This window comes from Aulostomus chinensis, chromosome 15 (genome assembly GCF_037954235.1).
Source record: "Aulostomus chinensis isolate RoL2024-O1b breed Wild chromosome 15, RoL_Achi_v1.0, whole genome shotgun sequence".
NCBI classification, from domain to species: domain Eukaryota; kingdom Metazoa; phylum Chordata; class Actinopteri; order Syngnathiformes; family Aulostomidae; genus Aulostomus; species Aulostomus chinensis.
The window spans coordinates 2,714,523-2,741,745 of NC_141334.1; the positions used below are offsets into that span (position 1 = coordinate 2,714,523).

General features: G+C 47.9%; 2 protein-coding genes across 8 annotated transcripts in view; both read right to left on the reverse strand.

Annotated features, from left to right (window-relative positions):
- Positions 1-67: 67 nt before the first annotated feature.
- Positions 68-8,671, reverse strand: ncbp3 (nuclear cap binding subunit 3). Its single transcript, XM_086179344.1, has 13 exons — positions 8,438-8,671; positions 7,431-7,496; positions 7,138-7,243; positions 6,930-7,055; positions 6,495-6,623; positions 6,271-6,425; positions 6,055-6,163; positions 5,554-5,653; positions 5,082-5,191; positions 4,114-4,426; positions 3,548-3,696; positions 3,285-3,467; positions 68-2,738 (listed from the first exon to the last, which is right to left on the reverse strand). Exons 1-13 carry the CDS (start codon positions 8,618-8,620, stop codon positions 2,410-2,412), a joined length of 2,058 nt encoding a protein of 685 aa, XP_086035470.1. The 5' UTR covers positions 8,621-8,671; the 3' UTR covers positions 68-2,409.
- A 1,445-nt stretch (positions 8,672-10,116) lies between these two features.
- LOC147248223 (rap1 GTPase-activating protein 2-like) overlaps positions 10,117-27,223 on the reverse strand; it is a 78,398-nt gene continuing 61,291 nt past the window's right edge. For 3 of the 7 annotated variants that reach the window (XM_086179343.1, XM_086179337.1, XM_086179342.1), the window contains 23 exons: positions 23,646-23,730; positions 22,734-22,769; positions 21,723-21,770; positions 20,862-20,894; positions 20,512-20,742; positions 20,095-20,198; positions 19,534-19,612; positions 19,367-19,420; positions 19,197-19,280; positions 18,938-19,038; positions 18,196-18,325; positions 17,795-17,950; positions 17,176-17,247; positions 16,622-16,708; positions 16,353-16,499; positions 15,926-16,030; positions 15,460-15,551; positions 15,199-15,303; positions 15,007-15,094; positions 14,107-14,173; positions 13,941-14,011; positions 13,825-13,858; positions 10,117-13,690 (listed from right to left, as the gene is read on the reverse strand). In XM_086179343.1, the coding sequence (XP_086035469.1) occupies positions 13,847-13,858; positions 13,941-14,011; positions 14,107-14,173; positions 15,007-15,094; positions 15,199-15,303; positions 15,460-15,551; positions 15,926-16,030; positions 16,353-16,499; positions 16,622-16,708; positions 17,176-17,247; positions 17,795-17,950; positions 18,196-18,325; positions 18,938-19,038; positions 19,197-19,280; positions 19,367-19,420; positions 19,534-19,612; positions 20,095-20,198; positions 20,512-20,742; positions 20,862-20,894; positions 21,723-21,770; positions 22,734-22,769; positions 23,646-23,651 (1,908 nt within the window). In that variant the 5' untranslated portion in view covers positions 23,652-23,730 and the 3' untranslated portion in view covers positions 10,117-13,690; positions 13,825-13,846. Of the gene's footprint in view, positions 13,691-13,824; positions 13,859-13,940; positions 14,012-14,106; positions 14,174-15,006; positions 15,095-15,198; positions 15,304-15,459; positions 15,552-15,925; positions 16,031-16,352; positions 16,500-16,621; positions 16,709-17,175; positions 17,248-17,794; positions 17,951-18,195; positions 18,326-18,937; positions 19,039-19,196; positions 19,281-19,366; positions 19,421-19,533; positions 19,613-20,094; positions 20,199-20,511; positions 20,743-20,861; positions 20,895-21,722; positions 22,293-22,733; positions 22,770-22,996; positions 23,134-23,368; positions 23,535-23,645; positions 23,731-27,223 lie in introns of those variants that run through there. The other 4 variants (XM_086179341.1, XM_086179338.1, XM_086179340.1 and 1 more) reach the window with 4 other exon arrangements.

The window sequence follows — 27,223 nt, forward strand, 5'->3', positions numbered from 1 at the left end:
GCAAAAAATTGGAATCTTGATTTTTTTTTTGAGTATTGGTGGCACAATGAATGACAGTCTGACATCAAGGAGGGGTAATATAAAACAACCAACATTTTAATGATTCATGACCAACAGTGATGTCACCAGTCTGGACTTGAGGGTTAAACAACACTGATAAACACGAGAGCCTGGTGTGTGTGTGTGTGTGTGTGTGTGTGTGTGTGTGTGTGTGTGTGTGTGAGAGAATGTTATCGATGAATAGTGTTTACGGCTGTAGACAGACGCTGCTCAATAATAAACACAAGATGACTTTAAAAAAGTAAGAAAACGTCCCACATTAAATCTGAAAATAAACCTCTCAGACGCGCAAGTCACATTCTTTCTGCTTCACTTCCACACATGTAAGAGTTTGTGTGAGCGGCTGGCTTCAGCCACACAGAGACGGCTCTGGAAACCAAGGTGGAGGTAGAGTCTCGAACTCTCGATTTATGTCCATCAATCCACCGTCCACAGGGAGGACGCCATCACCAACCCTCACAGCTCCACCCACACCAAAAGTAGGCAGATGAAATGTACAAGCATTCCATCGTTTGTGGGGTGTTGACCCATGACCCCCGTCCACAGACGATCAAAGCAGAGGAGGACAAGTTTTCTTTGTAGTCAACAGGTGGAGAAGACGTTGACATGACCACCAAGGTTGATGCTTCAATTCTTGTGATGTCACAGGAGGAGACAAAAGACATGGACAAAACTGCAACATCAAGGCCCGGCATGTACGATGTCTCCACGGTGACGTAGGAAGGATTGAATGATTGATTGATGATGATGTACAAAGTAGTTTTGAAAAAACTGGAACGAATGCTCTCAGGTTTCAGGGCCACGGAGCTCCATTTCACCCTGAGGCTGGTAAAGGAACACGCCAACGCATCGTCAGTCGTCCCCAGAGACAGCCAAGAGGATAAGAGTCCCACGCTAGTTAGCTAAGCACAATGAATGGTAACGGATGGGAAGTGTTAGCATAGGTCTGTTTTGCCTGCATTAAAACTACAGTAGTTATGAAACAACTTAAAAAAGAGACATTATAGTGCTAGAATCCGACACATAGCCGGAACTACTTTCCTGACTGGGTGTAGTGATTTGACGTGGCACCTCCAAAACACTGTGATTACTTGGGTTATCAACGTTTGTTGCCGACGAGAAGAGGGACTGCTGCAAGAAATCATGGCCAACTTTATAAGAGGATGCAGAGGTTTACTGGTTTACACCAACATCCTGAGCCTGATCTAGTTGATGCTAACACTTCCCGTCCATTAACATCCACTGTGCTAAGCTAACTAGCCTGGGTCTCAGCTCCCTACAGTAGGATGTCTGTCTTCTTGTCCGTCTCTGGGGACGATGGATGATCAGGACCTTCTGCGTGATGCGATTCATCAACTGGAGCATGGATGGATGGTGAGATGAAGCCACTGGGGCTCAGACTCCCAATCATCACAGTCAGCAGACAAGAAGCAAACTGGAGTCTTAAAGGCAACACGAGTGGAACTTGGGATTTCAGACAAGAAATCTGTGTCAAATTTGCTGTCGCTGGACTGAACTCTGGACAAACCAGACAAAAATGGGAACTTATACTTTTATTAAATGTGTATCATGATATCATTATTTCGGCATCAGCATCCAGATGCTGATGGGGGGGGGGGGGGGGGGGCTTTAAAAAAAACCAAGAGCCTCAAGTGGCGCTGGGTGATGTCATGAATCCCGAAACAAATCCCGCCGTTTCACAATGTGCCTGGAGCTCCGACAGGTAAATGATGCAGCATTTCAGCTCATGCTAAGGAAGTTAGCATGTCCTTGTTTCTTATGAAACCCTCATAAATAGTGAATAAAGCAGTTTTAACTTTCCAGAGATTCAATTTTCTTTTGTGTTTGGCGAGAGTAAAACATCAAATCTTCATGTTTGATAAGCCGAAACCATAAAAATGTTTTATTTTTTATGTTTACAGGCCAATTTTGATGCATCACTGCAGGTGATTCCGATTTAATAAGGCCCCTTACCGTTGAGGTGACGGGCTCAGTGACGAGGCTGTTGCACACTAAATGGAACTGTGCTTTTAACCAGCTGTAACAAACCAAAATGGCTGCAATGAAAAAGGCATATTAATGAGCCAAATGAGATCAATTTTCTATAAATTAACATATTGATCCAACATTTGGAGCTCTACAAGAATCAAAGAATAACCTTTAAACTTTCGAGGGAATGAGTCAGGAACAGAAAACATACTGGTGGGATTCATCTGGGCCCCGGAATGTGCCTGCTAGATCCGCTAGTCATCCATCCACGGAGCAGATAAACACAACATGGCGGGTGGCGTTACAGTGGCACTGGGATGTGCGTCACGTCAAGTGTCTCACTGAGCTGCTGCGTCGGTTTCAGGCGTCTGAGTCGTCGCTGGTGTCGCGGCTGATCTCGATCTGCAGAGATGGCAGGTTGTCCAGCCGGCTCTTCTTCATTTTGTGGGTGAGACGTTCCTGCTTCTGTTTGATCATGGCGCCCCACATCTTCTGCAGCGTCGAGTCATCCTCCTCCTCCTCCTCCTCCTCTTCCTCCTCGCCTCCCTCTTTGTCACCTCCTCTTTTGCTGCTGCTGCTGCTGCGCCGCGATGGGGAGAACAGGCCGGACGACTGGCTGCTCGATGGGCGGTCGGGACATCTGGCGCTGTTGTCATCATCAGCCGAGCCAAGTCGGCTCCACAGGCCGCCTGGAGACGGTTAAAGACACACATCAACAACAACGTGAAACAAACAAAACGCTCACTGAACAAAAACAAAGAGCGGCCGAGGCTGGCGGCTGGTCAGTGGTGAATTAACACGGAACAAGTGAGATGTAAACTGCCTCGCCGCGGGACCGTGACAGCTGGATTAGGTCGCCGGGCAGCTTCTTGCTCCTACACACGACGATGGAAATGAAAAAAGCCTCTTTGGTAAGAAGATTGTGTCACAGTTACAGCTCGCCATCTGCATCACAGCACAGGGAGGCCACAGGGGAGAGGGTGACAGCGGCGAACCAGTGTCAGTGTAACACATTCACCAATGTTCCACAGATTCACACACTGGAGCGCTGCGACCATTCGACTGCGTAAACGTAAACAATGCCTGGCGTTTGCGCCGATACTGTGGAATCTTTGTGTACAAGAGCCTGAAGTCTGAAATTCACTTTCCTTCACGAAATACTGAGGATTCCAGTGCAGGGACGGTTGTCACGTAACTAACGTTTGTTACAACACTGAAGATGACGTGTTGCTCACTTGTCTTTCTGTCTTTGGATGAATTGGAGAACAGGCCTCTGTTGTCCTGACTGGCCACACCCAGTCTGCGGTGCACATCTTTGACTGGTTCTCTGGCTGCTGGCGTCTCTCTGGGGGAGGGGGGGGAGGGAGAGCGCCGCCTGTCTGGGGAATAACGCCTCTTCCCCAGACGCTGCCGTACATCTACAGGCAGAAAAGCATTTGTTAGTTCAGTTGGGTTTTCATCAAATATCAGGTCTCGTGGATGACCTCTGACAACTCACCTGTCTTGCCGCTGCTGGCCACCTGGGGGGGCTGTCTGTGCTGAGACAGTCCTTGTCTCTTCTCCTCCAGCAGCTGCCGCACGTCCATCATCTTGCTGGGTGTCGTGGATTTGGTCCTGCTTTGTGATCCCGACTCACCGATCCGGTTCCTGCTCCGGAGGACAGAACACCGCGTCAGTGAATCGCCGCTGGGCAGCCATGATGCTCGCGTTCATCAAAGTAAAAGAATAATTAGACGTGAGCGCCGTCTTAGAAGCACAAAATATTTCCACGTTTCATGATCTGCTCATGCAAATTCAGCTGATTCAATACCTTACTGTCAAAGAACTATAACAACAATAATAATAAACAACAACAACAATGATAATAATAATAATAATAATAATAATGACAGTCTGATCACTCCGGCGGGCGTCACGTAGCATCCTGCATCGTCCCAACCGTCACCGAGCTTCAGCAGGATCTGATGGCATCTTTGCTGTTTGGCGTATTTTTTATTTTCGGTTACAGATTTAAAACCAAGACTAAAACACAAGTAGGATGACACGACGGCGTGCTGCGCTGACCGGATGCTCTTCAGGTGTCCCTCCAACTCGTCAGCGTACATGGTCATCTTCTTGCTCTTCTTAGGCGATGGCGTGGAAATCATCTTCAGCTCCAGGTCGTAATCCATCTCATCTGACTCAGACCAAGGAGACGGCGAGCGCTCCACCCGGGCGTGAAGCCCCGTGCCCAGCGACCGTGAAGCGGCGGCTCTGTCACCTCGCTCCTTATATTCCACCACCCTGTCGTCCGAGTCCATGTCCTCGTCCCCGTCCTCCTCCTCCTCTTCCTCCTCCTCCTCCTTGATGGGCTCCTCTGGCAGGTTGACCAGGTCGGCTGCGGGGAGAGGCAGTCGGTCAAAACTAGCACATTATGTTTGTTTTGACTCATTCAACTTGTGTGAAAATAAATAAACATGTAAACAAATATCAACCACGAGAGACGACGGAGAGAAGAGCGACCGCTTCATGAGACCTGATCAACTTCCAGTTTCAACAATCGGTTTGAACGGAGGCTTTTTGAGCGCCGCTGCAAACGTTTGCTGAGCATTCAACTACATAGCAGCTGACATCATCCCAACACCGCAGGGCGACTAACGTATCCACATCACCAAACCCCCCAAACGTGTCTGACCGCAGGTTCTCCAGCTTCCTAAAGGCTCCACGCCACATCAGGACGTCACTCAACGGACAGAAAAGAAAATTCCTGAGAAGGGAATCAAACGAGGCCTGTCGACGTAAACCATCCAGCTCTGTCCCAGAGGACCGGCCTGAGCACCTGAAGCTCATCAACGTCGCAATCATCATTTCCTGGCAGAACGGCAGCGCGCCGCAGCCGACGGCCGGTCTTCAATGTCCAGGACAAGGACGAAGACTGGAGTGCATCACAGGAAGCATCGACATGAATATCCACCCTACTTCCTGAGAGCCTCGATCCTACAAATTAAAAGCCCGTCTGACCGGCCAGTGACACTTCTACTGTGTATTTTTACCGGAGTGTCGGTGTGTGTACGGTGGCGTGTGTCCCATGCTGTCTCCGATCAGAGGCTTCTTGCTCTTGATGACGTCTCGCTGGATCCGTCTGTTGTGATAGCGCCTCTTCCTGGAGACACAGCGGAGTGAGAGGGTAGCAGAGCAAGAGCACAAACCCAGTGGACGCCCCAGTGGAGAACGATGTCATCACATTCAGACACGCCCAATAACGACCTTGTGGCCACAACATGGACGTCGGCCCCATTGAAGCTGTTTCAGCTTCGTTGGACTGACATTGCAGTCATGTGACTGTGCTGAAGTTCCTTCACAAGCTAACGTTAGCTTTGTACTGCTAACCATTGCATTTTAACTTCAACCATCATCAAAGCTAATCCCTGCCAAGCTAACTTCCTGTTAGCCTATCATCCTTTAAAACAAACAACAGGAAATGGGATCAGCCAGTAAATGAGGGCTTCAGAAGGTTTGTCCCACCAGGAGTTGCTGAGGATCCCCTTCATGCCGCCGTAGTTTGGGTTTCCGTACTTCATGTAGTAGCGGCTGCGGCGAGCGGCGCCCAACTCCTTCTTATCCTCTGGAAGTAAACACAGGAGCAGAATCTGTCATCAGTCATGACATCATGAGGGCGTTTCCATAGCTGCTCCAGTAACCTGAGAGGGATCATGTCAGAATGCTTCCACACATTTACGTGTTTCAAACAAAGTCCTCAGGTGACGGAGGGACAGGTTGCACTTCTCAATCGATGGGAATTTTCATTGGGACACAAACTGGAGCACAAGCGAGTGCAGGATGAGTCATCAAATGAGTCGTTTAATACAGGAAGAGAAAAATGAAAATACTCAGGTACTGTTGAAATATGTCTGCTGTCTAACAGGAGAGAAGAAAAACAGGTAAACTGGCAAGGGTGTGTGTGTGTGTGTGTGTGTGTGTGTGTGTGTGTGTGTGTGTGTGTGTGTGTGTGTGTGTATGTATCACCTTGTGTGGCAAAGCGCAAGAAGAGTTTGTTTCCTTTGAAGGGTTTGATGGCTGGACGCAGGTCGTTTCTCAGCAGAGATTCTCTCTCTGCCCGTGAGAGGTCGTCCATCTGACACACAGACACAGACAGACAGACAGAAACACTATGAGTCCACAAGCAGCTCCTGATGGGCGGAGCTCTTTCCAGGATCAGATCAGATGTGGATCCGTGGGTACCTGAACAGACTCCCCCTGCGTCTTCTGCTCCGCCTCCACGTTGCTCCCCTTTTCCTCAACCTCCTTGATGCCCTTCTTAACAGCCTCATCCTCCTCCTCTTCCACCTCACCCTCTTCTTCATCGTCCTCGTCTTCGGACCCCCGACCCCGACGACCTGCGAGGCAGAAACCTGAAGTCAGACGTTTCCTTTGACTGGCACCTGCAGGTACTTGTGCTGACTGACTTTTGCTCTGCTCGTCAAGCTGGTCTGCGGCGTGCGTCTCCTCCGTGGCACTCGCCTCCATGTCTGGCATCCGACTGGTGTTGATGAGCGCTCGGATGGATGTGTCGTCATCCAGCCAAACTACGTTACCTGGGAAACGATCAGGTGGTGTTCAGCAGGGAATTCATTTGGAACTGGGTTTTCATGTGACAGACAACCAGGAAATGATGTAATAAATCTTTTACGAGGTCATTAAAACCTGAATCACGTCTTGAGGGCATTTTTCAGTTATAAAATCAGAGTGAAGCACAGAAGGTGTCTCCTGATTGGCTACAGCTGGACAGCAGGAGTCCAACAGGAACGCGTCTGCAATGAGAGCTGAATCGCGTCAAGAGGGACGTCTCCCATCCAACATCCTGGAGCTAAACGCGTTGTTTCCGCGTGTGTTGAACTCACAGGACGTGTCATCGATCCACTCGATGTGCGCGGGAGGATATTCCTTAAAGTACCCAAAGACATCCTGGGTGCTCATGTCATCCACACCCATCATGTGAATCGCCTCCTGCCGCAGTTTGGGGATCGCTGCAGGTTGAGTGAAGAATCAGTCAGTAAAACGACGGTCCGGACCACTCAGACACCAGGTGGCCGCCAGGCGGAATCTTACCTTTCCTCATGGCGTCTTTGTCCAAGAAAACGTTCCTCTGAGTGGTGCTCACCTCGCTGTGGAAGTGGAAACGCCTGGCTCGTTTCTCTTTCCGCTCGATTGCCTCCTGACAGAAAGACACACTCTTAACTCACGACTCTCAGAAGGGAGCCGAGTTCTGATGTCAGTGACCACATTGGCGGGGGGGAGGGGGGTCCTGATGGACGCCAGTGCATCGATGGCGGCGAAGCACCGCCAGAGGAGCATACAAAAGATCGAGAGTGTGTGTGTGTGTGTGTGTGTCAGCATCGTACCTTTGAGTTGACATCAATCCCGGTGATAAACGCTCCGGCTTTGTTCTCGTAGCGCCGGCTCGTGTCCTGCAAAACAAAACACCTTCAGATGAGGGGGTGACTGGATTTCTGAGCCCAAGAAGAAAAATTCTAGTTGTGACAACGATAAACGAGGCAGGATCGTCTACAGTTTAATGATACACCTCAACTTTTGCCTGCAAACACTCCAGTTCTTCTATTGTCAAAAAAACCCACACACACACACACACACACACACACACACACACACAAAAGCAGCAAATTCCAGTGTGGTTTTGTTTTGTCGACTGAACACCATCGGCATGCTGGGAAATCTCTGCAGCGCCACAGAACTTCGTCCAGTCTTCAGGTTTTCTTCCCCTCACATCCCCTCTGAGGTTTAGCCACCAAACCAGGACGCTGAGACTCCAATAAAAGTTGAATCCATTGTTCACCAGTTTGTCTGTTGTGCTTTGACAGTGAAGAGTCACTAAAACAGACACTGAGCAGCTGAAGTCACGAGGATGAGGGAGTGAGGAGAAAGATGAATGAATGAAAGCGTGACTACTTTTGTGTGTGTGGTTTGTTTACCAACCGTTGCGTCACCTTGGATTAATGGACAGAATATCAGCAACAGACGGAAGCTCTGTTTAACAACTACGTTATGAATTGTGTGTTTGATTAATTAATCAGTAGTGTCTTATTATTTTCCAAGCACTTCGTTTTCCTGCCTGCCTGAAATCACGGACCGTCCCGAGGAGAGTTCGGCTGTAAAAACACGTGAAGACGCGAACAGCAACAAGTGACCGAAACATCGAATCCGATATCCGCCCCTCGGAAGGACCCGGTTAGGCTACGCGGTGCTGAGAGCAGGTAGCCTGGGGTGAACAGTCAACCCCCGCCCTGGGCTTCGCGGAGGGAGCCGGGAGTCGACCTTACCACACGCCGACACTTCCCGCGGCTCTGGCGGGACGCAGCAGACGCCTGTCCGCAGTCTGACAAGGCCTTACCGGCAGTAGCTCCTTCAGGGAGCGGTTAACGGAGATGTCCTCCGCCTCCAGCTCTCCCTCCTCCACCTCCATTGGTTCGGCTTCCCGGGCATCCCTGTCTGACTCGGAGTCCGACTCGGATTCCGAGCGGTCCGTGCCGCTGTCCGATTTCACCGACACCCGTAAGCTGCGCACTGCCGCCATGGCGCTGCTAGCTAGTTGCTAACAACCGCGCTTACTTCCGCAAGTCTTCTTCCTCGAGCTTCACGGAGTTTGCAAACCGAGCGTGTATGTGCGCACTACCGCCACCTCCTGGAGGGGAGGCGGTACGTTGAGGTGTTTTTTTTTCAAAAGCTCCCTTTTTTGTGGGCAGAGAAAGAAAAGAAACAATACTTCTGAAGAAATTACATTCATTCCATTCCAACTTGGACTCGATCTTATAAACTCCCCTCTTCCTCGGTCCATAACTCTGATGAAGCTACAAAACGAGACGCTATTGGCACTTCAAGTTTTCTTTGGTTCTCCAGGCACCTTGGACGTCGCCCTCTGCTTTTTCACCATAAATCATCTTCAGCTCCTCTTGTAAAGAACTACATTTCCTCTCATCCAGATTTTGGGGAAGAGGTGTGATTCCTATCTCACTTACTTCCTTCAGCATGTTGGGGATTCTTGTGTAATTGTTTAGATAGTTTTGCCAAACTACAGAAAAATGTTCTTTATTCAAATTTAAACAGTTCTCATCGAGAGATGGAGGAGGCACCATTTCTGACTGTAGAGCTGCTAATAATTTCTTTAATGCCTTGACAATAAGAGGGTGGTTTCAGGGGGGAAGCTTCCGATGTCCTTCATGAATTCTGAACTGAGCAAGACGAAATGTACAGTTGGAACCGTTCGGATGAATCCAATGAGTTTGGATGAATCCAATGAGTTTGGATGTACTGATCTGAACGCGTCTCAAGTAGATGAAAGGATTAATCATCCGATTGAAACTAAATCTAAATTATCAGAAGAGAACTGAGAGTCAACAATAGCGCCACCAGGAGGATGTGACGGTACTGGAGAGGCACTCATCCTCCATCTGATGCATTTATCTGGAGGTTGCTTAACATAAAAGGCGTGTTGTGTTCGAGATCTGCAGCGAGGGAGCCGAGCAGGCGGCGCTCTCAGGGCCCAATAAGGTGATGCGTTCTTTAAGCTGGAGGAACCATGAGAGCTCCTCTCTGTCCTCGTGAATGTGTGGACGGAGCTTTAAATTAGATCCCAGGCGGCCAGTGAGGTCACCTCAGCAGGTTGTCCTTGTCCTTGGCAGTGGCCGTGCGGAACAGAAGGTGGAGGACGGGAGGAGGAGGAGAGGATGAAGAGGAGGAGGAGTAGGAAGAGGGGATGAGTAGGAGGAGGAGGGTTGCCGCTGATCTCTGAGGATATTCTAACTCATGGACTGAAAATGGTGAATTGTTGGCATCGACATCCCATCAGAATTCTGACTCTGGTTGTCATGGCAACACTGTTAGATAAATCTTGTGACTCAAACCTACAGTGGAGCAGCTGTAACAACAGGAACTATGGAGGCTTTGTGTCCGTGGAGAAACAGCCAGAGAGGTTTGTGACGTCAGAGCCGTGGCCCCGCCCCTCAAACAAATGTACCGTTGGAAACTAAATTATTTCTGGACCAGACAGAAGAAATCAGTAATATAACTGACAATTTTATTGAAGTTTGTTGATCTCTCTTTTTTTTTTTTTACAGTGTCTTTTGGGTTCATCAGCAGGAGAATAAACAGGGCGGAGAAACAAACACAATTCAAACATTTCTGAAATCGGAGAAAGGAAGTACAAAAGTCTGCAGAAAAGTTCTCAGTTTCCCATCCAGACGCAGGAACATCTCTGCGTTTATGCTACATCTCATCGTCCCTTTTCAAAATAAGTGCTCAAAAGCTCGGTTAAATTATTACCAAGAAAAATATTTCGCCAGAAATCAGATTGAGAAGACGAGGATCAGATCAGAAAAGAAACACTTTGTGCTTTCAGTGCAAAGATGATCTGATGGGTTCTGGTCCGGACGACGTTTATAACATTCATATACATGTTCAACATCATTTTAGTGCAAAATTAGCAACATTTCTGTCACTTCTCTTGGTTTTTGCATCAAACGGCAGTTGAGCTTCTGGTTTTTGCAGGTTTCATTGTTTTACAGCACAGTGAGCCCTTTCAGCACAGCTGCTGGCACGTTAGCGGCCCACCGGCCGTCGCTACGGCACCCGAGCCTTTGTTAGTCTGGTCAGCAAGGTTGTGAACGGGGCCTGAACGCCGACTGGCAATTTCATTCACACCGAGTGAATCACAAGTTCTTCGGAAAGTGTGAGGGAGCGCACGGTTAAATGATGGATCCATATTCATTGGCGGAGAGCGAACAGGAAGTAGCCAGGTCGTCCAGCTTTAGCTGTGTTGGCAAGACGCGTAAAAAGCTCCAAAATTTACCAGAATGGAATTTACTGATATTTTAGCACAGAACAAAACTTTGAAATATCTTGAGATGTGTTTACAACAGGCCTGGTTCATTGAGTGGATTGCAGAATCATTCCTGCACCGACCTGCAAACACAATATCAATATTTTAGTGTCGAAACATCGCTCACGGTGCATCCTGAGGTTGAGATGAAGTAAATTACAACCTCAGTAACCATTGAAGGACACTCCTGCAGAGAAGCTCCCTCCGCTAAAGAGACTTCAGCCAAACCAAATACTAAAAATGATATTTTTCACCGTGTTACAAAGATCTGCTCCCAAATTTTAAGGGTCCTTCAACGGCCCAGACTACGCCCCCCTTCACTAAAGTTGGTGAAAGTCGGCTTCATAATTTTGGTGTCATCCTTCTGACAGACTAACAAACTCCAGGAAGAACGGTGTCGCTCAGAAATGACGGGGATCTCTGCGGAGGCGGAGCTGTCGCACCGCACAGGTGGACCTGACGACGTGGTGAACATTCGGTGATGATGTGAGTGAACAATCAAACATAGGTACATTTCCAGTACAATCAGATCCAGAGCGGCGTGAAGGGGAATGTTCACTGCAAACCTGACGAAGGCGATGACGTGTTGCTCTGTGACGGTCACATGACGACAACGACAAGTGACATCATTTATTCTATCATCTACTGTGAAAATTCAGTGAATTACAGTCCCTGTTTTCAGTGAACAGCCGCCTCTAGTTCTGCTCATAATCTGCTAATAATCCCTGATTGATCTGACATCAGCAGAATTCAACATTCAATCACAGTTTTACAACTCAGCAGCTGACTGGCCTTCCACACGCACCAGTATCTACAAACACATTCCAGGCTGGTCTGATTTTCTCTCCAGAGGCGGACGAGCTGCCACCCGGCAGGCCATCGGCGCCGTGATGTCGACGCCTCCCTCCTGAATTGCAGTACCTGTGTCTGTGTGGGAGGCAGTCTTAGTCGTGGGGAATCTCTTCCTCCTCCAGTCAAGCCTCCGCCACATCTGTTGCTTAGCTCGGTTTAGTTTTTGTACACACGTGAGTTTAATTTTTACATATGGTTGTGACATCATCTAAACATTTTTATTTGGTTGAGTGCAGTTTGTGATGGGAATGACGTCAGGATGTTTGACGTACATACCGACAGCAGCTGGGGCAGCTGTGTTGTTGGTCGGGTGTTGTGTCAACTCAAAAAAGCGTGACATGTTAATTGTTAAGACATTAATATTTTGTTTGGTTTTAAGTCCAGTGTTGAAGTAATTAAGTAGTTAAAACAGTGTGGAACTTGGGTCAACAGAGCCAAACCTTTGTTGAGGACTAGAAGAGCGACTGCTCTGCTAATAATCATGAGGAGGAGGAGGATTTCTGCAGCAACCTGGACCTGAGCTAGCTGACGCTAACACTTCCCAGCCACTAGCATTCATCGTGCTAAGCTACCTAGCCTCGGTCTCAGCTCCCTAGCTCCTGTCTGTCTCTGGGGCCGACGGACAATGAGGACATTATGCCTTTACACTGACATCCGCCTCCAGCTCTGCCTCTAATATGAGTATCACTAATAAACATTTAACTAATTTAACTCAACAAGTTAAAACACGTATTATTGCGAGTGTGAAGCAGGTTCAAGTGTTCGTGGCTCATCATGTTACATATAAGATGATTTAAAGCTCGACTGATCATGGCCTCCCTCAGACTCTCCACTGGGCTCGTTGGCTGACGCGCAACCACACGAAAACTTCAAATCTGGTGCTAATCGTCCACTAGGTGGCGATTTTACGCACAACTGAGCAATATGAACTCCTCTGAGGCGTTTAGGGCCAATCCGGACAAAAAGTTGCACATATAAACTTTGATGGTGAATGAAAAAGTGATAGAAGAACCATGTCAACCATCATAGCAACGTTCTGCTCTGCTGTATTTATGACAACAATCCTGGACGAGACGACTCAGCAGTATTGAGTGCTTACATTACAACGCTGCTCACGTGTTCAAGTCAAAGTCCTACATATATAAGACCAATATGATGTGAGCACTTTTACTTTTGATAATAACATTTTGCTGACATCATTTCTGAACTTGTACTTACTATCTAAAGAATTCAGACCGATACTTATCAATGTCAGAATTATTATTATTGGCCAGGTTTAATATGATTTTAAAAGTAGAACGCTTGTTATTTGGTACTGCACTTCTGTATAGACTCACAAAAGTCAGATTAAGAAACAAAAATGGGCAGCAGAGGTTGAACTACACCGACCCAAGGACTCCAGAAACCTGGATCCTACATTTCCCACAATGCAGCTGGATGGTGTCCTTAATCAGAGCCTCCCTCTGTCGTACACAGACCCGTCTTTTCAAATGCACACCTCCGCTTTTCATCAGACTTCTTCTAAAATCTCTCGTCTCTAAGCCCAAGCCGACAGCCTCGATGACGCCACTGTGACGTCACCGAGGCCATTTTTCCCCGCCAGACACAGAAGTCGTTAAATAACGCTTTTCACAGACGACGAAGGACAAACCACGACTTGTAAACTCATAATGTGACGTCTTTACATGATGTGAATGGATCAACCTAAGATTCACAAGACACATCCATGGTCACTCAGCTGCTGCACGTATGTGTGTGTGTGTGTGTGTGTGTGTGCGTGCGTGCGTGCGTGCGTGCGTGCGTGCGTGCGTGCGTGTGTGTGTGTGTGTGTGAGAGAGAGAGAGAGATCTTCAGAATGGTGTCCTCTTCCTCCTCAGTGTGGAAACCGATGTTTGTCTGGACCTCCTCTTGGCTGCTCTGTAATGTCAAAAGTGGACAGGACAGAATGAGGAAACCACTCTTCCGCCTCCGTCCAGGTGAGTGTGACAGCCCTGAATGACATTGAATCAATGTAAATAAAAAAAGCGGCGTTCAGGCATCACGTCACAGACCTTCCTCTGCCGTCCTCGCTGTCTAGTGTCCCTGCTGATGACACAGACGAGCAAAACATTACATCTGCCCATCAGCGAGCTTTAGTTTGAGCGCTCGGACAAGAACACGGACTTACGGCTGCAGAGTGGCTCAACTTGTCAAAACGGAACTTGAGGTTGGATCTGGGAGAGTTTTTATTTTTCATTTCTGAAAGCAGAGAAGGGAAAAAACCAGGATCAGCGCAGAGATTCGTTCGTCATGAATCATCTTGTTGTATTTCTCAATGTGTTGCTAAAATGAACCTGTGGGGCTGCGACAGACAAGGAGGGGACTTGAACTCTGACCTTCCCCCGCCACAGCGTGGACGAGCTACAGACAGAGACGACACTCTTCAGAAGGTCACTCATCAAAGATGACATCATCTTTTCCCCATCGGTCCCACATTTAATCACATAATTGATTTAGTCGTTCTCCTTTTCATGTTTCATTGTTTATGTACCCCGGAAAACAGGTGTGAAATGGTGGTGACGCGCAGAGACGACACAAATATGGTCATTAACACAGGGGAGTAGAGGATCCCCAGATCCATCTGCCAATAGAAACGCCCTCTGCCATGAGGCGCATCTTCCCTTTAGGATCCCCACAAATCCAGTTCATCGCTTCCTTTTGGGTCCCTCTGAGTCATGCGTGTCAGCTACTTTAGGTTCCCCACAGGTCTGCTGCCTGAATCACTTGAGGGCCTTCCCAACTCTCATGCATTATCTACTTCAAATCCCCACAAGTCAGGTGAATCAGTTACTCCAATGCCCCCACAAGCGTGGTTCATAATCTCCTTTAGTGTCCCCACAAGTCAGGTGAATCAGTTACTCCCATGCCCCCACAAGCGTGGTTCATAATCTCCTTTAGTGTCCCCACAAGTCAGGTGAATCAGTTACTCCCATGCCCCCACAAGCGTGGTTCATAATCTCCTTTAGTGTCCCCACAAGTCAGAGTGAGAACGTCCTCTGAGGTCCCCACTCATCAGATGAATCTCTTCCCTCAGAGTCCCCACAAGCCCAGCTAGAGGCTTCCTTTAGAGTCCCCACAAATCCTTCAATTATCCACCGTGGGATCCCCGCAAGTCGGGCACGCCGTCCACTTTGGTGACAGACTACAGTGACAGCGCGTTCATCTTGAAACAGTGATGTCATGTGATCTCTCACCATATGAGCGTCATCAGCAGGAAGGCTGAAGGTGCACGTGCTGGATGTTGATCTGGAGATTTTACTGCTTTCCTTTTTCATGTGAATCCTGAAAAAAAGAGTATTTAAAAGTTGTTGGGTTTTTTTTTTTTTTCGATGCAGATTACACACACACACACACACACACACACACACACACACACACACACACACCTGTCCCGCTGTCCTGCCTCCGGAGAGCTGGGATTGGACGGCACCTCTGACCTCACCTCCTGAGCTGGCTGGCAGCTGTCGAAGCTCCTCTGTTCCCCGAAGAGACTGACAAGTTCACGATACAGAGTCCATTACTAACTGGTTACCACCGAAGCTGGACCTGAATACACCTGGCAACTGCTCTGCTCACTGGGGGAGACGTACGGAAAGGGAACACGCATAATTCTGGACAGAAGCATGCGGTCAAGGGGGAGGAGTTACCTTCTCTGACTGTGTTTCTCCGTTTGGCTGTCCACGCTCAGCAGGCGGGGGAAGATGCCAGATCGTCTCTTCACTGGAGATTTCACATTATACTGGCGTCCAACACACAAAACACATCAGCTGCTACTAAACCAGCAAAGACCCTGATCCTGACGGAGCTCACGAGAAATACGGAAGCGTCAGGTTTTCACACATCAATATAACAATGAATCCTCTCCTTAAAATTCAATCTGCTGTCAACTTAACGAACGACAGAATGAAGGTGATGTCATTCCTGGTGGTGACAGGAATTGGAGTCTACAACTACAAAATACTTGAAGTGCAACGGTAAATTAGCATCTCAGGTATGAGGTGTGACCCAGACTCCAGACTTGAGACAAGGGAGCGGGGCCATGATCAACGAGAACTTATTTCTAGTTTTTGGGACTTCCTGCGGCGCTCTCTTCATCCTCTGACCTCTGCTTACCTCAGCGCTGATGTGAGCCAGACCCCCCCCACTCAGACTGGTGGGCAGACCTGCCCCACCCCTTGACATGGTCTCCATGGAGACACTTCGCCCTCGCATTGCCCTCTAAGAGAAAGAGAGAGAGAGAGGACTTTGTTCAGTTGATCGCCCCCACTTCACTTTTTCCACTGTAGGTGACGGAGCCTTTGATGGAAGGGTCAAATCATAGCGCCCTCTAGCGACAGGGAGTGGGATAATGTGAAAAGTAAATGGGAGTGAATGATGCCAGGTAGCTAAATGGGTGATTCACATGATGATGATGATGACGATGATTTCTAATCCAGAGATGTATCGTCTACCAGTGACCTTTGGTTTGGCCACGGTGGTACGACCCTCGACCACGATGATTTTTGTTGTTGTTTGTAGAATGACCCCCATGTGTACTCACCTTGATTGACTCCAGCAGACCTCCATGGGCGTGTCCGTTCTCAGCCCGTCCCTCCTCCTCCAGACCTGACGTCAGTCCCAGCATGGTCTGCGAGCGTCTCTGTAGCTCGTCGTGGAGCGAGTCCAGCAGGGCAGCTCGCGTTCGCTCCTAAACACATGAAACCCCCCCCCCCAAAAAAAAGAAAATCCAATCATGGAGCTGCAAACCAGCAGACGTGCAGATAAGGCTCACAGATGTTTTGTTTTGGTTTTTTGGTACGTAAGTTTTACCTCAAGTCTGGCAAAACGGTCGCTCTTGTAGCACGCCAGCTCTGCGTTGATGAGTTTTGTGAGAAGAAACTCCCTGAACTCTGGACCCTGAAGAATAGATGACAGATTCAGATGTATTTCTGCAGTCAGATGAAGTTCTTCACCAACGTAAGACACCAGTCCACCGCCATGCTAGCGTGTTGATGCTGAGCAGACCGTGGAAGGCAGGAAGTCAAAGTTAAAACAATCTAGTCTCTGGAAAACATGAAAGTGGGAGTCCGGACATTTAATATGATAGTTATTTCAAATATTATCATAAAAATTCAACATTGTGGTGCTGCTAATGTGGCTGATGTTTCTGGTGGCAACCTGATATTTATTGCAAAGATATTTGAACAACACTGCCGGTACGGCTGGAAATCTAACCATGGTGTCGGTGTTTTAATAGCACCAGAAGGGTTAGCTGGTGCTGAACCAGTTGTGCCCCACAGGGACAGAAATGCCAGCATTGCAGGAACAAGTGCACGTGTGAACATGATCAGTAGGTCACCTGACTCTTTACATTGACGTCTCACCTTCTTGAAGACGGCTGGGTTCGGGAGGGGTGGGCCAAAATGAGGTACATCTTCCCGTGCTGTGACAGACACCTGTCAATCACACACATGGGTTCCTGGCATCACCACATCCACAAGCTTCTACATTCCTTCTCTCTTTTCTACCAGGTTTCCTACAACAAATGCACTGGCTCTTTCTTGAGGTGCTGCGTTAAATCATGGAGTCCAGTCACCAGTCGGGAAAGTTGAACTAACAATGTTTATGATTCAAAACTACAATGACTCATTTTACACCGTTTCACAATGAATGTTATAAACGACCTTTGTTGTATTAATGCAGGAAAAGGCAGAGCTATGCTAGCACTTTCCACCCACTACCATTCATTGGGCCTCAGCTCCCAGGCGAAGAGTCTCCATCTTCTTTTGTGGCTGTCGGTGTGATGGACATTCCCTAACAAACGTTCCCAAAAGAAGTTGTTGTGCTCCTTTAAGTGTGACAGAGGAATGTTTTTAATGTGTTGCCTCTTGTAATCAAAGCAAATTCCCACTTGCACGAACCTTTCAAGCTGACACATCTTAGCGACGTCGCTACACACAGAACAGTGATAAGGAAACGGGAAAATGTCGAAACACTGGGTACCTTATAGGAAGTGTTGACGGAACACGGTTCCTCCGCCTGCACGATGACGAAGGCGTGGAGGAAGTTGGAGGCGATCATATCGGGGACGAAGGGCGTAGCCACCTCCTGGAACACCACTGCGACAATGTCGTTTCCTATGTGGCGTTTTCTCTGGAGCTGGAGAAGAATCGGATCTTTAAACTGATGACTTCATCCTGGTTTTCATGGTTGTATTTGACACTTCTGAGTGTTCACAGTAGGCAGCGATCAAGCTGCCACTACTGTGGTTTCCTGGGGGATTCCAGGATTCCTCTTTTGGAGCATTCCAGTTGAACAAAGAGGTCAATTTCTACCATTTACCAGTTGGAAGGTTGGGTCAGGGGTCTGGGAATAACCCAACCCAATAATGAGACCATACCAACCTGCTGTGCGTCTCCCTCAGTGAAGGGAAGTTTGGTGGAGACGTGGAACATGATCTCTTGCTGTCTGTGGACCGTGTAGACAGACTGAGAACCAGTCTGACCATGGGACACATCCAGACCCCCCCGAAACCTGGGGGAGACAGAGTCAGTACCTCTGGACATCCTTGGACGACACTGACACACCAGTGAAAGGTCATTTTAGTTAAAAGAATCATTGATATCCTGAATTTTCTGGTGGCAAAGAGACAGATTTCTTCTTGTGATCTGACTGTTCTTCTGAGAGACGGGAGAGTAAAACACTCTAAACGTGTCTGATGACCTTGAAATGTTCTGTTTTTGGAGGTTGTAATTTTTCCGCAATGTGGGATAAAGTTCTTTGAAATATAAAAAAAAAAAAAAATCTTGAACAGTTTATCAAGGATGAAAAGGCAAATACGACTTTGGTGTTACAGAAAGCAGAAAGGGTCGTATTTCACCCTCCTTTCAACGCCATCCTGACCACCTCCAGGTAGAAGCACGAGCGCTGCCACATGTTAAATGAGCGCCACCCGGCGGCAGGTGGGACAAACTCTCCACGTCGTAATCCGATGATTGTTTATTCTCACTCAGGTGAAGGTCAATTGAATGTCAGTATGTCATATAAATGTATGTGCCCCCCCCCCCCGCCGCAGGCACGAGCGCGAGGCACAGAGAAAGGATTCAAACTTGAACATCAAAGCTGTGTTTCTAAAGAAGCACTGACCCTTTGAAGTCCTGCAGCTCCACCGTGTCTCCCAGCAGCTGCAGGAACTCGACGAAGGCTGGCGTCTCCTCGTTGTTCCTGAACAGCTCCTCCTCCGACACCTGATGGAGACAAAGACGCCATCACAGGGAATGTTAGTAACTGATTTGTTGTGTTTGTCCAATTGAAACTAGACCTTTGATAAACATAAAAGCAGGTTCGTTTCGCATAGACAAATAAATGAATGAACAACACAAATGTCTCCTCGCTGACATGATACCTGTCCAAATCGCTGGAAGATGACTCCAAACTTGAAGGTGTTGTTCATTTCGTGCTCGTCGTAGTTGATGATCAGCTGAGACGCCTAGAGACAGAAAAAAATAATAAAATTCTGACATCCAGCAGAAAAATGAAGATGTTGTCGTTTGTGTGGAGGTTGTTTGAGCTCACCTTCGGGTAGAGGACGGGACTGAAACGTAAACCTGCTGCTTCCTCACACAGCAACTGCAAGACGAGAGACAGACAAAGTAGCAAAACACTGTATTCTTCAGTTCAGCGTGTGTGTGTGTGTGTGTGTGTGTGTGTGTGTGTGTGTGTGCGCGCGCGCATGTGTGTACCTTAGCTAGCTCTGGTACACTGGGGATGTCTGGCAGTTCGGTCAGAGACAGTCGGTGATAGATGCTCTTCACTCGAGATCTGAAGGGACAGACGAAATCCATCACCGTGAAAAGTGAATGAGACAGAGAGACAAACGCAACATTAAATGTGTCATTGGGGTGAAATAAACAAAGTAAATACAGTTTTGTTCTTCGTCAATTGATCTGATGTCATGACCTTGAAAAACTGGAATATTGACGTTCATATCAAGTTAACAAGCAGCACTCATGAGAAGCAAGAGACATCCTGTTCTCAATATTTTCTGGTCACAGTCACTGAATATTTCCATGACAACCCTTTTAAAAAAACAACAACTGCCTTACACTCTGTTTTTTGCTGACTGGGACCAAAATGCTCAAACTTAACTACCTGCCACAGTGAGGAAGACTAAGGACGAACAGAGACCATCAGCTAAGATCGTTAATGATGAAAGAGGTTGGCTCATTGACGGGTGCACTCGCCCCCTGCTGGCCGTTAGACCCTGCAGCAGGTTCCTGTTGAGGGCTTGCGGGGGCGGGTACCTGATGATGACGTGGAGGCGCTCCTGCTGCTGCTCCTCTTCATGTCTCACTGACACGAGCAGGTTTCCCACACTGCTGGCTGAGCAAGAGAAGTTTAAATGTTCCTGAGAGAGAGAGAGAGCGAGAGAGAAAGAGAGAGAGAGAGAGAGCGAGGGAGGGGGGTCAAAGGTCACACTGCTACTGTGAATTGAACAACTCTGAGCTTTTCTTTTATAATGTTTTAGTCAGATCCAACAGAACCAACCAACACCTTCAGAACCTGGTGATGAGTCACCGCGAGGACTGACGAGGAGGACAGTGTTGGTATTTGGCAAAAGAACATTAACAGAAGAACAGAGCAGGAAGGTTTACTCAGGTGGGGGAGAAGGAAGACCTGTCAGCCAAAAAGAGGTGGGATGAAGGTTTCTAAATTCTCACCTTGCCCAAGAAGTGCTTCCTGTACGCTCGCGCAGCCTCATTGACGTCGTCCAGGTGGTACCCATAATCCCCTGCAGGTGTGTCCTGAGCTCCTCCTCTGTGCTCCTCATCCTCTTCTTCCTCCTCCCTGGTCTCCACCGAGGTGGGAGGAGGAGCCTCAGGGTCCTCGATCCAGTAACCCCCAAATTCAGGCAGGATGACCTGAGGGTAGGGACCCCCCCTCTCTAACACCTGCACACACGCACACACGCACGCACACACACACACACACACACACACACAGTTGAGATGTGTACGGGATGCCTCCCATCAAAGACTTCATGTGAGGTGACATGAGGAAACGTTCTCACCTCATCAATCCTCGGATAAGGAATGTAGTCGTCCTGTTGGAGGGAGACACAGCCGTCACACACACATCAGAAAAAAACACACACACACACACACACACATCCGAATAAACATGCGCACGCACGCACGCACGCACACACACACACACGTGTCAGAATATACATGCAGGCACATACTTCATAATATAAACGTGCACACACACACACACGTTAAAATAAACGTTGTCTTACACACACACACACACACACACACTCGAATAAATGAGCACACACACACACTCGAATAAATGAGCACACACACACACACACACACACACTAGAATAAATGAGCACACACACACGACGGTGATGGTCATGAACATGAAAGCAGCTAAGTACACACAGCATTTGTACTCCTTAAAACCCAGCTGGGTGGTTCTGGACCGAAGGTCAGTCTGATTCTCAACAGTTGTCCAGTGAAGCAAAGTGGATTTTATCACGTCATATTTTAATGTACTTCAGTGTCTGACACTTTATAGTCTCGTGTCTTCAAGTACGCTGGAACTGTTCTTAAGCTCATTACTTGCACAGATAAACTCTGTTTCTCTCCGCTCCAGGTTGTCTATGTCGTTCAATAACACGAGCTTTTCTGAATAAAAAGATTCTCTATGAGAGCCGTTTCTGATTAGTTTGAATCCTATTTATCAGTGCTTGCGGATGTTCTAAAGCCATGACCTCCTTCTATTACATGCGTTTGTTTAAAAGCTCCAGAAAATGACTTAGAAGTACACTGTCGTCATTGGTGATGAAAAACTAAAATCCTGAGATGCTGCTTCACGGCGTGAATGGTGATGGACATGAGGACGGACAGATGGACAGACGTGCCTTCTGTCTCTGAGGGATGGTCTTCATCTCAGCAGCTTCTGGCACCTGCTGCATCACAGACGACAGCGTTAAATCCCTCAGCGCGTCTCCTCCCCGAGGTTCAGGTTTCTGAGTAACAGCTGATGGGCTTGTTAAGGTTTTAACACTCGTGCTGGATGATTGGGAGGCTTCAGAGACCCGACCAGCTGCCACGAAGGTGCTGATGAAGGACGGAGTCGACTAGACCAAGACTCTCGACGACAGCGTAAGTTGGTGCTGTGGTTGACGGCGGACAGCCACCCCCACTGAGCTCTCCGCCATCAGAGCATCCTAATTTAAACGCCGCCCTTCTGCTGGGTTGTTGCACGTTGACCTGGCAGGGATGTGAGTCCCTTTTGCCGGCGTCTTCTGGGGTGAGTGAGACAACTGGAGGTTGCTGTCGGAGCGAGCTCACCTCCACCCCCCGGGACATGGTGCATCGTGATGTTTCACCACGGACGTGACCAACCTGGTACTTTGCCCCTCAAACGTCACCATGTTAACGTCCAGAAAGACTTTCTTGTCTTTGCACATTGATATTTTGCTGAAGTGCTGGAGTTTGATGTCAAGAAAACGTTGAGTTAAATGATTTTGAGTTCAGCTTCGACTCGGTGACGTCCTTCTGACGTTGGATTGTTGCTGCATGCAAGATTTCAAATCCACAAATATTTTTCTATAATAGACGATTTCTCTTTTTTTCTTTTCTAAAATATTTCTCTGACACGTAACACGGCGACCGGTCAGTGAACGTGTGACAGGACGAGCCAGAAACTTGGGTTCTGAGGGTCACGGGGAGATGATTCCAGCCTCACCGGCTCAGCATTTACAAGAACGACAGGAACATCACACATTCACTGAGACATTTCCACGGTCGAGTTCATCACTTCATCAATGAATCCATCAGAGCTGCATGATTCATAGTCTGTATTATTTGTTTGTACCCTCTGAAAAACATCCCTTCACGACAGCGGGTGTGAATAATGAAGTCCTTACCTCCATCTTGTCCATCATGTCAAAGAAATGAGCCGACTGGAGACAGAGACAGACGAGAGACAAGAGTCAGTGCTGCTTCGCTTGAACACATCGTTTGGGCTCGTCTGTGATTATTTAAGGGTTAAAATCAGGTTCAGAAAACAAATCTGGATGGAGTTTCAAATCAAAGCCAGTGTGGGAACAAAAGCGTTCTGATGCCGCGGTGTAACGTACAATTCTTCTCTTTCTACTTCATCTATATTCTTAATCACTCTGAAGCTCACCTGGAGAGGAGAGGAGCTGCTTCTGCTGCTGCCGGCTCTCCTTGCAAGTCCCACATTTTATTCTGTGCTTTTATGTATTCGCAGGAAACTGTGAGGTGAACTTTGTTTGCTCTCTTTCTGCAGGATCACATTCACACCTGGAGGCAGTAGAACAACCGTTTCTTCCAGATCCTCCCACCAGTCGGCCGCTTCTGCGCACCTTCAGCCAAATGTCCCTCGCACAGGAACTCTTTTATTCCGATAGCAAATTTCCAAATAAGGATATGCAGATTTGTACTACTTTTTTAAACTGCACTTTTGCACACAACACTGATTATTTCTGGATTTCTTGGAGTCCTGAGGGATTCTTTTGTCTTTATTTGATGTGCTTACTTTACTTGCAAAGCCAATTTTGTCTCACTATGTGACAGACAATCGAGTGGCGCCAACGAAGGGAGGGGGATTTATTCCTGCAGGTGCTGGGGATTGAACCAGCGGCTCTCCGGTCACCATGGCGTGCTTCTCTAACCTTCAGGCTGCCACTGCCATCTACCTGAGTCTAGGACATCATTGACTGTGATTTAATGACAGTAAATAAATCAAGTTGTGGAAAAGTATGAACTAAGAAATTAGAAATACTTTTTTTTGAGGGGGGGGGTACGCATTTTACCTTCATGGTGGGAGGTGCGGTGCGGGGGGGCGAGGGCGGGCACTCAGCGTCAGGGCCATTGGAGACAGCCAGGAGCTCCTGTTTGCTGGGAAGACAAACAACCAAGAATCAATCATGGGTTTCTGAACAGATGAAGGTGGACAGCGTGAATCTGGCTGGTTCTGACCCGGTGACACGACTGCAGCCTGTAGTACCTCCCCGTCTCGTGTTGTAGTATCACTTTGTACCACGAGCGCAATAGCAAGTCACTTGCAAGTTAAAGCCGGACAGGAAGGAATGTCTCATTTGTCCACTCTTCTCTGACACCGCCTCACAGATTGTCAGGAGATCTCATGAGTCCACCTCTCAGCTGAGGGTCAAAACAGTTTGGGACTCATGTGACGTGTTTGCAGTTCGGTCAGCCGGTGGCAGTGCTGGAAAGTAGCAGGTACTCGTGTTACTAGTTACTAGTACAGTGTTTCAGTTTTGACTCCCTTTATTGCCAAAGTCGTCACTTCTTCACCAGTCTCACGTAGAGTGGACCAGCACATCAGGGATGAGGTACGTTTGTAGTCCAACAGAAAGTGATCATCTCCACAGTTCCTCCACCAACAGGAAGTGATCATCTCCACAGTTCCTCCACCAACAGGAAGCGATCATCTCCACAGTTCCTCCACCAACAGGAAGCGATCATCTCCACGGTTCCTCCACCAACAGGAAGCGATCATCTCCACGGTTCCTCCACCAACAGGAAGCGATCATCTCCACGGTTCCTCCACCAACAGGAAGCGATCATCTCCACGGTTCCTCCACCAACAGGAAGCGATCATCTCCACGGTTCCTCCACCAACAGGAAGCGATCATCTCCACGGTTCCTCCACCAACAGGAAGCGATCATCTCCACGGTTCCTCCACCAACAGGAAGCGATCATCTCCACGGTTCCTCCACCAACAGGAAGTGATCATCTCCACGGTTCCTCCACCAACAGGAAGCGATCATCTCTACGGTTCCTCCACCAACAGGAAGCGATCATCTCTGCGGTTCCTCCACCAACAGGAAGCGATCATCTCCACGGTTCCTCCACCAACAGGAAGCGATCATCTCCACGGTTCCTCCACCAACAGGAAGCGATCATCTTCACGGTTCCTCCACCAACAGGAAGTGATCATCTTCACGGTTCCTCCACCAACAGGAAGCGATCATCTCCACGGTTCCTCCACCAACAGGAAGCGATCATCTCCACGGTTCCTCCACCAACAGGAAGCGATCATCTCCACGGTTCCTCCACCAACAGGTAGCGATCATCTCTACGGTTCCTCCACCAACAGGAAGCGATCATCTCTACGGTTCCTCCACCAACAGGAAGCGATCATCTCCACGGTTCCTCCACCAACAGGAAGCGATCATCTCTACGGTTCCTCCACCAACAGGAAGTGATCATCTCTACGGTTCCTCCACCAACACGAAGTGATCATCTCCATGGTTCCTCCACCAACAGGAAGTGATCATCTTCATGGTTCCTCCACCAACAGGAAGTGATCATCTCCATGGTTCCTCCACCAACAGGAAGTGATCATCTCCATGGTTCCTCCAACCTTTATTGCCCTCCACAAGCTCTGAAGTATCTTTTAGACACTTATTGGCAACCCACGTTTTTAAGACGCATAAAATGGCAACAAAGCAATATAATCCAACTCCTGCACCGTGTGTGTGTGTACATGTGTGTGTGTGTATACGGTTGCGTGTGCACACGTGTATGTGTTTATTTTTGTGTGCGTGTGTATACGGTTGTGTGTGTGCACGTGTATGTGTGTGTGTGTCGAGATTAATCTAAGAGCCACACATCATCATCATATTTGTCACAGTGGAGTGATGAGTGTGTCTCAAAACATAGCGGCCCAATCTGTCAGGGACACACAAGATTATTCGCGTGCGCGTGCGCACACACACACACAAACACACACACACACACACACACACACACACACACACATACATCTATCCAGGTTTAGTCGGATGTCTAAACTCAGTATCAACTCGAGTATCAGGTTCAGGAGTCCACCAGTAATCCTCCTCATCCTCCTTTACAAAGTCAGCCATGATCAGTCGCAGCAGTCGCTCCTCTAGTCCTCAACAAACATTTGATTTCGGCCCAAGTTCCAATGGAGCTTTGGAGGTGCTGCGTCAAATCACTGCGCCCAGTCAGGAAAGCAGTTCTGTTTCTGTTCATCTGATTCTACTATTACAGAGTCTCCTCTTTCTAAATTGTTAGTTCACAATGGATGTTATACATAGCACTGCTAAGCTAACTAGCGTGGGTTTCAGCTCTGGAGAGAGGGCTCTCTTTCTTCCTATCTGACTCTGGGGAAAATGGACAATAAAAGACTTTCCCTAAAAAAAAGGTCTTATTCTTGAAGGAGTTCTACTTTTCTCTGACAGTCTTTAAGTCCAAGTTCACCTCTCGACAGGTTAACTTGTTTAGTTTAAGAAACAAAAGGTGGACTGGGAGAAAGTCTGACTGCCGCCTTGCGTTGCAGAGGACAAACTGACCTAAATGAACCAGTTCTTCCCAGTTAATGTACACGAGGACGACAGTCATCCCAGAAATGACCTAATCGAGCTGTAACTATAGCAACGATAACTGTGCATGTAAACCCAGTGACTAAAAAACAAGAACAGTGTCTTTCTTGTGTTTTATTAAAATGCATCCCCTTCGTTCCTCTGCTCTCCCTCCAGTGTCCCTCATGAATTCAAGTGCACTAAAGTGACATTTTCGGTGAAAAAAGATAAAAGTGGAACAGCCAGAGGGCCGGCGGCCGAGCGGGGAGGTTAATGACCTTGTGTGATGGTGTGAGGGCAGACGTAAAAATAACCGGGGAGAAAACAAGAGAGCAAGAGATGGAAAGGGAGAGTAAGCAGGGCAGCAGTTTGGGTTTTGGATGTTCGAGTGACTTAAACACAAAAGCATAACTCAGATATTTCAGTGGTTCCTTAATTCCTCACGCAGGCTGGTTACATTGAGTCACTGAAAAGCTTTAAAGCGTTAGATCACCCCAAATTCAAGCGGGTGAGCGCGAGTGGGTTTGGTTCAGCTGAATGCACCAGCTGGTCGTCCTCTGCAGGACTGTGAACAAGCACCAAACCGGGAGTTTTCTAGTTAGTCCTCATCTTTAATCAAGTCTTTGTTGGATACTGAGCATAAGCCTGGATAAAGAAGACACGGATTATACCGGACGAGGCACTGAGGGATTTGTAAAATGTCGTTTTTGGACAGTTTTATTTGTTTTCAGCCGTCAGTCTCGATTAGCCTCAAGCTAAATATAAATGGCTGCTTCTTTCTTCAGTCTGGAGGCACAAAGAAGTGATGCAGGAGTGGAAAAACAATCTCTGAGAGCATGTGAGTACTTGAAAGACTGAACACACTTCTTGGGTCAAGGATCACTTTAATATTGTCCTTCTGTCTGAGTGCTGGAGAAACGTGTGGAAAAGGTCGACATCTTCCACAAAAGCCGCCCATGTTTGTCAGGGCCAAACAAGATCTCCACTGGGAATATGGTTCATGCAGCGTTTTCTTTTAAGAATTCAGACAAAATTCAAA

Coding starts and splice junctions, on each gene's coding strand:
- ncbp3 (XM_086179344.1), bottom strand. CDS start 8,620: ATGGCGGCAGTGCGCAGCTTACGGGTGTCGGTGAAATCGGACAGCGGC. Junction 7,244..7,430: donor GGATTGATGTCAACTCAAAG/GTACGATGCTGA, acceptor TCTTTCTGTCAG/GAGGCAATCGAGCGGAAAGA. Junction 5,192..5,553: donor GGGATCCTCAGCAACTCCTG/GTGGGACAAACC, acceptor CTGTGTCTCCAG/GAAGAGGCGCTATCACAACA.